Source organism: Oreochromis niloticus, unplaced genomic scaffold (genome assembly GCF_001858045.2).
Source record: "Oreochromis niloticus isolate F11D_XX unplaced genomic scaffold, O_niloticus_UMD_NMBU tig00007934_pilon, whole genome shotgun sequence".
Taxonomy (NCBI): domain Eukaryota; kingdom Metazoa; phylum Chordata; class Actinopteri; order Cichliformes; family Cichlidae; genus Oreochromis; species Oreochromis niloticus.
Window position 1 is genome coordinate 40,881 of NW_020328857.1, and position 11,485 is coordinate 52,365.

At 40.9% G+C, this 11,485-nt stretch overlaps 1 protein-coding gene across 1 annotated transcript; it reads left to right on the top strand.

Annotated features, from left to right (window-relative positions):
* Nucleotides 1-240: 240 nt before the first annotated feature.
* LOC102076460 (golgin subfamily A member 6-like protein 1) lies at nucleotides 241-6,654 on the top strand. The gene is made up of 5 exons (XM_019355812.2): nucleotides 241-523; nucleotides 2,710-3,144; nucleotides 3,707-3,970; nucleotides 4,791-5,188; nucleotides 6,625-6,654. The coding sequence occupies exons 2-5, from the start codon at nucleotides 2,934-2,936 to the stop codon at nucleotides 6,652-6,654; spliced, it is 903 nt and encodes a 300-aa protein (XP_019211357.1). The 5' UTR covers nucleotides 241-523; nucleotides 2,710-2,933.
* The last annotated feature ends 4,831 nt before the right edge of the window (nucleotides 6,655-11,485 follow it).

The following is an 11,485-nucleotide window of genomic DNA, read 5'->3' on the forward strand; positions in this document are numbered from 1 at the left end:
CACGCCTGCTCTTCCTTATGTAACGATATACAGCAGGAGAATGCATGAAGGACCTGTGATAAATACTGTATCGATAACAAGGTTAAAGAAGTGTCTTTCAACATATCGCAGATTTGTTGGACCTGTTTACACTGTCTCTATAAGTTTAGGAAACCAAAAACAAACAAACAAACAAAGGCGTCTGCTCAGTCACGTGACCGCACGACAACAAACCACAGCAGAGCACGAGTGGAGGGGGAGGGGCGACAAGAGGATGGCGACGGTTGGCCGGTTAGGCTGTGAATGGACAGCAGGCGGCAGAGCGAAGTGACGGAAGTGAAATGAGAACAGGAGTAGATGGCGGGAAAGATGATGTAGAGGTGAAATAAGATAAAAACAAAGCGGAAAAGGAGAACAACAAGCAGAGTGAAAGTAAACCTGTAATGTGGAGGAAACGGACAGTGAGCGCAGTGTAACCGTGACAACGAGACACGAGGACGGATTTAAAGTGATCATAAAATCGTCTCCAGACGGTCGTCGTTCGGTGAGTGGAACCAGATTCAGCTACAACACCGATAAATACGCCTGTAGGGAGATTAAGAGTGCTAATATCTGGGCCCGTTGTAGACATGCATATATGAGGCGGCAGACAGAAAAGTAAAGGGGACAACATGGTGGATACGAGGCGGCAAAGAGATGGGATGGTGGGGTGCTCTAGAAAACAGTTTTTGTCTTGTAATTGGATTGCACTTTGTCAGGCCTCTACCCTAAGATCTGACCACCTTGGGTGTCCCACCTGAAGGCTAAGCTTCTGCTGGTCCAGCTCTTAGTGTCACTGAGGCACGCAAACTCTGACTGAGGGATTTCTGAAAAAATCAAACCTACAGCTCTGCTATCACTACAGACATAAATGAAGACAGAAAACTAAACAGCAGGGCTAGCTGGTATATAATGATGTGCTACGTGGTGGCTAGCTACACAACTATGTTAGCATAATATAAACACAGTGAAGCTGGAAGATGAACACTAACTTTTTTCCATTCAATAAACCTGAGGGTTCCCGATGGTTAGGGACAGATGTAATCACATGGCAGGATGCTGTAAACAGACCAAACTTCAGTCAGGAGAACAACTGAGATAATCCATCCACAATACGAGGTTAGTCATTAATATACTGCTGCATGGGCTGGGCTGTAGAGACATCGTAAGGGTTTAAAAACTGAGCTTTAAACTGAACAGTGGTAATAAAAACGGAGAGAGGCCGACAGTGATCACTGACTGTTTTTAGATGCTTGTTCAGATTAAATAGAACAAGATACAAAGCATTAAAACATGTTAAACACACAACAGCCTTAATAAACACAGAGTAGCCTATATCAAATATGACAATAACACTTCTCACTAATGCCAATATTAACAAAACTATAAAGGGTAGGCCAAGTTATTAAAAAAACAAAAAAGTCCATTCATCAAATTGTAAAAAATACAACTGAAAAATAGAATAAAAATAAAATAAAATATCCATCCAGCCCTTTACAACCAACAACATAAAATCTATCTTAATTAGATAGCCTAATTCAAATAAATAACCCCCTAACTAAAATCACTGTGATTACATCAGTGTATGAAACGAGGAAACTGAGTGCCGATCTTAAAGCTGCGGCGGGGCTCTGTGTCGGGGTCTGACAGACACAGGCCCTCCGGTCGGCTCTGTGCAGCAGACAGACTCACAGTGCTGTTTGTGGGATCGAGAAAGAAACTCTTCTCTACCAGACTGAAACTGTGGGGAGAACAATGGACTAGTCCCCCTCTGACTGTACAAATATAGACGTGTTTTTGAGTTGGTAGTTATCTCACGATTAACTATGTGGATGTGGTTCAGCAAGGTAAAGACACACGACTCAATAACCTGCTGTCTGATCCATAAGGTAATAATATGGTGTGTATTAATGATGAGAGGGAAAAAGATATAATAGCTCACAGAACACAGTGTTAGTGATATAATGTGCATGTCAGCTGTGACAGCAGGTGTTAGTGAACGATATAAATGCAACTGATAATGAAGAAAAGTCTGAACTTAAAGTAAAGATGCACAGTCTGATCATTTATCTGTAACAGCTAAACAGAGCAGAGACGACGGCCGTGCTAAAAACCCAGAAGTGTGGAAAGAAAATCAGTGTCAGGAGGAGACCTTGACTTACCTTTGACTTTATTTCATTTAAACACACAGTCAGAAATGTTTTGAGCTTATTTAAATAAATATACTATTTGTTTGTAATATTGATTAGTGTGTAATTAAATCTTCCAGTAAATTGATGTGTTCTCATAAACGTGTTGAATGATTCCAGTGTGCATTTTAAAGACAACAGTAAACTAGTTAAAAACCCATCGTATTGTTGGGGAAGACCATGGAGAGAATGAAAACAGATGAAGCTGATTTTTAGATACTAACAGTCTCTTCTCTGGGGATCAGAGTGGGTTTCATAAAGAAAGAGGGACGATGGATACTTTATTATGTTTGGAATCAGAAATCAGGAAAGCTCAAACAAATAAGAAAATGATGATAGCTGTCTTCTTTAATACAGCCATACAACATGTTATGGAAAGAGAGACTCCTCATTAAACTCAGAAATCTAGGCGTAAATGGCAAATTATACTGTTGAATTATAAGACTGATAAAAGAATATAATTATACTTGTTTTTCCTGCTATTCTCCTGTCCACACTCCAGTCCAGTGGGCGGGATTAATGCACCTGTAAGCTGATTTGTCAAACGCCATCGAAGCCCCGAAGAAGAACGGAGGAGGACAGCACTACTGTGGTAGAGGAGCGGTGTGTGTGCAGACATGGCTGCTGTTGATGAAGTGAACTGAACTTAGAGGAAAGACACAAACTAAAGTATCCATCCCCTCACGTCAGTGTGGATCTGACACCAACGTCTGTATCGCTTCATCGATGCTTGTATCGATCCGTCCAGCCACAGTTGAAGCAACAATGAGTTCAGTTCAGTATCTGAGAGAGTTCATCAAGGAGAGACTAACTGCTGTTTGTGAAGAAATCTTCTCAGAGGTTCAAAAAACCATCGTCCAGTATGAGGAGGAGATCAACCGTCAGCACAGACTGCTGGATATCAGCCAGAAACCCGACAGAAACTCACACATCACAGGTATGGACATGTTTTTAACTCTGTGCTGTTCAAGCTCAGATTCTTCAGTGTGACTGACTTTACTACAAGATGTTAAACTGGGTATTTATCAGTGCTGTGGGTCAGTGTCCAGTGATGGACTATGTTGGACTGGTGCAGGTCCATGGTCATCAGGCGTCAGTGTTTTAGATCCTCTGTAAACACTGAGACTGTGCAGTAAAGATCTAGTTAGATGTCAGCAGAAAACACATTTAACAAGTTGTTAACAGACTTCTCTGAAGTTGACGTGAAGCTTCATTTAAAGAAGGATTTCACACAGTGATGTTTCCATGGTGTCACCCTGCAGTTTAGTTTGGTGAACTTTGTGTCTTTGCTCACAGTGAGGAGCTTCAATGCTAACATGTTAGCGTGTAGCTGTGAGTGTGCACAACTATTTCACCGAGCTGTTGTGTGTCTGTGGCTCATAATGGGTCATATGACAGGCTGATCACCATTTATTCAGGTTTTGATTCATGGTTTTAAAAAATAGTTTTTGTATCAACACATTAGTGATTATTGTTCTTGTGTTTCTTTGTTCCTCAAGACCCCCCACAACAACATGACCGTGAGGAAGAGGAGGGTCTGGATGAGCAGCAGGTCTGTAACCAGGAGAGGAACTCCAGTCTGGACCAGGAGGACCCAGAGCCTCCACAGATTAAAGAGGAACAGGAGGAACTCTGCAGCAGTCAGGAGGGAGAGCAGCTTGGACTGAAGCAGGAGGCTGAAGGCATTATTGTCTGGACTGATGAAGAGCAGCTCAGACTGATGGAGACCATCTGGAAGCCTGTAATAAAGTTACACAGAATAGGTATGTAAGACTGTGATGTTTTACTAACAGTAAATGTGACTCATGGGTGTCAAAGTGGAACAGTGGTTAGCACTGTTGGCTCTCAAGTTTGAATCAATCTCTTCAGCCTGATTTTCTGTTTTCATTTACATAAACACATTTCCACCATTAATTCGTACGAAAAGGTGAAAATTAGTGCATAAAAATTCAGCAGAATGAAAGATCTGAAACAGAGTTAAATTTCCACGCACTGCTCAGACAAAATCTACACAGAGACACAAAGCCAACAACACAAGTTTCATTTTCTTCTGTTATCGGTTTAAGTTAAAGAATTACATGTTTCCTCTGCAGCATGGAAATGGTTAGATTTGAACAGTTTACAGGTCTGGGTAAGTATGAATAAATATTTTATTCTGTTTTGGAAAATATGAATTCAGAGTTTCTAAACTGAAATTTATCAGACAAGAGAGTTTTCATGGCATTTCAAGCACAGCCAAAACATTTACCGCTATGTATTAGAGCTGTGCCCCAGCATGCCTTCTTATTACTGTAGCAAATCCAGACATCCACATTTATTCAACAAAAAACAGCAACGTCTATTTATTTCATACATCACAGACATTCACATGTGAAGCTGAACCTTGAACTTTGCTAATAAGAGTGTCAGAGCTAAACATTTGCATCAGTGCCTGAATTATTTGTCACCTTTGTACACTTTATATTTCAGTGGTACATGTGAGCAACATGCTCACTATGTAGAGACCTGCTAATAGTTCAGGCCACTAAATATTTTCTCAAATGTCTTTTTTTGCCATCATTTTTTTCCCCTTTGTGCCTTCAGATGTCCAACAGCAGCATGCTTTTGAGGAAGAGGAGGTTTTTACCGACCAGGAGGTCTGTAACCAGGAGAGGAACTCCAGTCTGGACCAGGAGGACCCAGAGCCTCCAAAGATTAAAGAGGAACAGGAGGAACTCTGCAGCAATCAGGAGGGAGAGCAGCTTGGACGGAAGCAGGAGACTGATGCCTTCATTGTGACATCCGCTTGTGAGGAAAGTGCACACAGTGAATCAGAACCAAACAGTGAGCAGCTCCTTTCTCACAGCTCTCCTGAAGCAGAGAGCCGAGATCCTGAAGAAAATCAGCATGTGGACTCAGGATCTATTAGAAATGCAGAGCTGAAGAAGGAACGTCACAGAAAGAGAAGTCACAGTCAGAGAGTAGACAACACTCCTGTGTCAGTGAGTCAAAGTAGAACGGACACAAAGAGTAAGTCTGTACAATGTGACGTATGTGAAAAAACTTTGCAGAATAAATACAAAATGACTACACATCTAAGAATTCAGACAGGAGAGAAACCGTATTCCTGTAGCACTTGTGGAAAAACATTTACTGCCTCATCAACATTCAAAACACACGAGAATTCACACAGGTGAGAAACCGTATTTTTGTAACACCTGTGGAAAAAGATTTGCTGTCTCATCAACGTTCAAAACACACAGGAGAATTCACACAGGTGAGAAACCGTATTCCTGTAGCCCCTGTGGGAAAAGATTTGTGCAGACAATACAATTAAAGAAGCACATGAGAATTCATACTGGTTAAAATGTTCATACTTATAAAATGTGGGAAACTGTGAGTCATCGCTGAACACTTGAGTGAAAAGATGATCCATAGTTAAAGTCAGTATTTTAGACCCAGAACAGTAAAGAATTCTCAGCACTGTTTGTTCAGTTTATTACCATATTCTGTTAATTGTAACAGGGAAAGTCTTATCTTACATTTCACCAAGGTTAAAGTTCAGTGTGCTCCTGTTGTGCTGGTTCATTGTTTAATTTTATTGATTTAAGTGTTGTTCATGTGTTTTTTTTAAGGTTTAAGATTTTAAGATTTTTTTTTTGTTGCAAAGATGTAATCTCAAATGTGTGAAAGCAGCATAACAAAGTGTTCTGCCTTATTTTACACAGGTTTTTCATTGTTTCTGACAGTGGCGTTCCATCAGGACAAGCTTGCCTTGTCAAATAAAAAAAAATACTGATGAATTGAATTGTATGAAAGTAAAGTGATGTGTCTCCTTTAATATCAGACAGCGCTGTCATAAAGCTCACCTTCATTTACTATTTAATCTCTTTATATTACCGCCATCTTGTGGCTGCAGTTGGTTGTCACTGAAAGCTGTTCTTTTATGTGTAGTCATCTAGGTCCATGTGTACGTCTCCCATTAACAATGACTGGAGCTGGTTAAGCTGTGAGGCCAACAGCTTGTTTCTGGCTGTTTGTGCAAGTTAATTTCCCCTGTGAAATAAATATTGGCTCAAATTGTGTTTTTCTTCTTGTGTGCAATTTATGACATAAAAGTAATTTCATAGTTTAGACGCAGTGTAACAGGTGGGGTGCTACATAATGATTTGAAAAATTATACCACTACTCGTCACTGTCAGCTAACAATACATCTCTTGGCAAAATAGATCTTTACCTATAGTTGTATTAATATTTTATAATTCCTTTGCCGGGAAGGAGTGAAGAAAGCTGAAGATTTCCATCTATGGTGCAGACAGACAGGACAAGCTGTATGTTTTAATCTAATCCAATTTACCTTGTTAAATAGTCGAGGAAGGTGTTTGTGCCGATGCTGCATTTCCCTGCTTCACTACCTTCTCCAGTTCACTCCATGTAGGTGGTGTTTGGTGTTCAGGTGCCTGGATAGGCGGAATATCACTCGAAATTGTAACTGGCTCATGACTCCGATCCTCAGAGTAAGTTTTCCTGAGATGATCTTCTAGGTCTTTTATGGGCATTTCGAGGCACCCACTCTTCTCTAATTAGTGTCATAATTAAATTAGCTAAATAAATCACCTGGATGACTGAACAAAAACACTATGGAGTCACTGATGACGGTTTAGTCCACACCAAGCTCAGCTCTAGTATAAAGATGAGTAATTTGTTCACTCTAGGTTTTAATTTTCTGTAGAAACAACAAAAGTTTTGGTTTTTTTAGTAAGGAAGTTGTTGGAGTAGACAGAGACCAACTGCAATGGTGAGCTGTGTGACAGGCAAGGGTGGGACCCAAACAGGAGTCCAAGACCAAAAATTAAACTTAAAGAGGCAGCTTTATTTGCTGTGAAAAGGAAAAAACCCCACAAATTACAAAAAAGATTAAATAAAAGCAGTAAACAAAAGAAACTAGAACTACAACTCTGGCAACAAAGGAATTCATGACTTGACATAACTAAGAGAACATGAAACACTGACACACAGCTGATGTGGAGGAAGACTGGAGGGAACACAGCTGGAACAAATTAGACCTAATAAGACAGGGAAGTGAAATTGGACACAATGTATCCAAGACAAGAGACTAGCAAAGAAACACACAGACAGAAACTAAGACTCGAGACCCATGAGCTTGACACAGTGATGCAACTGACTAAAGACAGGATAAGATTAGACAAAGAGACACTATCATCACAAAGAACTGACGTTTAACTGAAATACACTGTAAACACGAAGAAACAAACAGTCCAAAACATGAACCATGACACCTTCTGGCAGGATAGGCAGGAAAAAGGACCCAAAATGCAGGACTCTCGGAGGCGGGACTTAAACTCAAAGCGCAGCTTTTGTTGCTGGAAAAAACACTACATAATTTAAACTCACCAACAACCAAAAGGTACTATGGGCTGAATGGGAACAGGAGACAAACACACAGCAAGTAGAAGGTACGACACGACAGAGCTAAGGAAAACACAGGGCTTATATACACAGGGGAGTAATCAGGGAATGGGAAACAGGAGGGAGACACACCTGGGAGAGATTCGGGCTAACGAGACACGGGCAGGTAAAACTGAATACACTGACATAGGACTGGGACTATCAAAATAAAACAGGAAATAAGAAACTATTCACAAAGATGCAAATTTGACACAGATGGACTGAAAGAATATAGCCAGGGATGCACATAAGTGGTCCGCAGGTGCGCATTCGCTGTCAAAATAAAAGACGCGCACCAGATAAGAAGTTGCAATGCGCGTTTGCGTACATATGAAAGGCACTGTTTTGGAGGAAGGTTCAGAGGACGGTGGAGATAGTTATCATAGGCTCATCTGGTCAGGATGAGAATGAACAGTCAGTAATCACTTGGAGGTTTTTCGTTTTATTGAATAATGCGGAAAAGAAAAGACACATGGACTGCTGTCTCTGAGAGGAAATAAAATATGATTTAAGTAACTGAGAATAATATATGAACTCAGGAGACTCAAACAGAAACTCACCTCAGCTGCCGCCCCATTTGGGAGTGAAGAAAGAGTGAGCTGTAGGTGAGTGCAGTCCTTATATAACGAGTGACAGGGGAGTGCAATTAAGGGCAAGCACCACACCCAATCAAAGGTGAGGAAAAGAAACAAGGTGCATCTGGTAAAGTGAATGTGCTGAAAGGTGAGCCTTTACAACAGGCACTGTTTTTGTCTGCTAGAGTGGGATATTCACGGCATATTCTGCACCACATCTCTGTGCGTTCATCATTTGTTTGAAGCCAGCTCACCTCCTGCAACCACTTTTCCGAGAATACGCGCTTCTTTTGCAGTTCGGACTCCTTCTGACATTTCTTTGGAGGTGGAGGAACACCAGAGTAATTGCTTAAAGGAGCTTGCTTCTTTGACATCTTTAAGACTTCTAAACAAATGTCTGTCTTTCTCCAGAAAATCTTATGTACGCAAACACACGTTGCAGCTTCTTATCTGGTGTGCGTCTTTTATTTTGACAGCGAATGCGCACCTGCAGACCACTTATGTGCACCCCTGAATATAACACATGAAACGCAGAGAAGACAGTGACTTAAACTAGAGGCCAGAATAACAAATAACATCAAGAGAACAAAACCAAGAATAACCAATAATCAGGAAATAGAATTTAAACACAAAACGCTGGGTAACATCCAGGACCATGACACCTACAGCTATATGGGAATAACCTATAGAGCATTAAAAAATGTCTTCTTTGTGTGGCAGGATGAATAGTAGCTTTACAGCAGGGCTGCTATGGCTTTTCTATTCTACGTTGACGGAAGTGCTGCTGCTTTGGCTTTCCTGGTCTGTTTCCGTTTGCAAGGGTTCTTTTTCCCTCCTGCTGCCCGCTTCTTAGGAGTGGACGTCAGCGTGGACAGCGGCTACATACATGCCGGTGTTGTGCCAAAAAGTGATCGTCTGCCAAAAAGTGATTTCCAATGTTTCCGTGTGTTTTTTATGTGTAATATCTTTACATATGTTGGTAAATAGAGTTCGGTGAACAGGGTTTACAAAGGGGTTATATATAAAATTTAAAAATTACCTGTGTTTTAAGTATCTTTATAACTCTGTGTTATTGTACTTACATTATAACCAATCCAGTCCTTTTTGTCCACTTAAAATATGTTTACAGAACTATTGTAATATTTGTTGTGGTTTCTGCTGTCGTCTTGGCCAGATTACTCTTACAAAAGACATTTTTAATGTCAACAAGATTTTTTTTTAACTGCATAAATAAAGGATATATAAAAGTCACTGCCAAAAACTGATTGTGGCTTCTACCTTGTTACATGAATATTGTTTGTGGCTCAAGATGACTTGATATCATTCATGTGGGATACGTTTGACATATGTTTCACATATTATAGACCAACAAGTTATTTATAGCAGTTTAAATTCGAGCAATCCGCTTTTGGCACAACACCGGCTACGGGAGTCGGCTGGCATGCATGTTGACTGACTTAATTATTAAATTAGAGTAGTCAGGTGGACGGTAATTTGGAGTAATATGACGACATGCCTTCTCCTCTTGTTAACTGAGATAAACTGCTGGCATATTGGTTTTACATCTATACTGTCCAGTCTCTCCTGGTGGACATGGAACACAGCAGCATTGTTTAATCTCATTTGAGTCATTGTTGACCTGAGCCATGTTTTTAGTCTTGTGAGAGCACTGAAGCTTCTTTCAGCCTCAGTACAAGTGTTTTATCCTCAGATTAAAATTATTATTCTGTGCTTGATGTGCCTCACCTTTGGCCCTGGCTCCTCCCCTCTGACTGCACTAGGACACATTGCTACCTGATAAAATAACACATTGATTCGTGCCATATAAAAAGTGAGACATGTCAATTCAGATTCTTTGTCAAATATACACTAATGAATCAATTTACATCAGCAGCCTAACAATTGTCATGATAATAAATACTAGTTAATCTATAGCACCAAATCATCAGTCAGTCACCTGTGACCTCGCCTCTTCACCTCTGTCCGAGCTACAACATGGCAGAGCTGCCTCTGTCACCTGAGAAATAGGACATACATGACAATAAGAATAAAATGTGTAGCTGCTTTAGTGTCTCTGTCAGTTTGTGCAGATCCTGACTCATCAGTAATGTTTGTAGGGTGAGTGCATTTTTAAAACAATTTGTGCAAACTGCACTACAAGCTGGAACATTTGCAAAATCATGACTACCTCATGATACTTTGTCTCAAAAATCAACCCTATGAATATGTCAGTTCCATTAGGATGAAATTATTGTGTCACCAACATTGTAACGTTAGACATATAATTTTAACAGCCTCTGTAAACTAATATCCTGGCTTGCTCGAGGCTGCAGTTTTCTCTGACACTTTCAATCAAAATTAGAAATGCTACTCTGAGACTGAGATAACTAATAGTGCTGCCTGCTCTTTCACAGTGGACATAGAAAGAGGCCATCTATGTCCACTATGAGCGACCATCTTTGAACAGAGGCGGTGGTTTACGACACCAACTGTCTGCCATCTATAATCCAGTTTTGAGTTCCCTCCCCAGACGCCTTAACGCCCACTCACATCCTGGGCCATCTGACCTCAGGAATTCACATGACAAGGTGGGGACAGGTTTCACAATGAGCTCACCCGAAACCCTGGCTGATTAGGTCCCACACCCGCTTTCACACCTTGGCTCATGTGATTAGAGGATCACCAGGGGGTCCTTTGTCCCTCTTTGGGGGGAAACTCCCACTGGGTTTAAATCTGGGACTCTCGGCCATTTGACCTTAGAACTGAAGAAGCTTCTCGGATGAGAGGTGAAACGTCTTCAAGCAACTCAAAGAAGTCCAGACGCTTTTCTTTGCAAACTCCTTTGACTATGATGACCTGGATGACTGAGAACCTTGACAGACAGTGCTGCCTGTTGTGCAGTTAGTTTACAAAACACGTTATTCATGATTACGTACAATTGTAGACTGATGTGGGCCAAAGCCTAGCATATCCTTTAACATTATTAAGACAGACACATTTTATGAGTGAACTTGGCTTTAAGTGACTTACAGGTTTCTTTGAAAAATACTTTCTTATATCCAGGTTCTTCCTTTTTGCTGCCGTCCTCCTCTCCTCCTTGCAGGTCCTCGCAGCGCAGGCTTGCCGCTGCTAAAACTAAACAGAGCTCCCTGAAAGGCACAGCCAATCACATTGGCCATATTTGTCACATGAGGTAGGACTCCAGTAGAGAACGTAATTTAACTCTTTCTGCACCACTGGGTGAATGAGACGTTG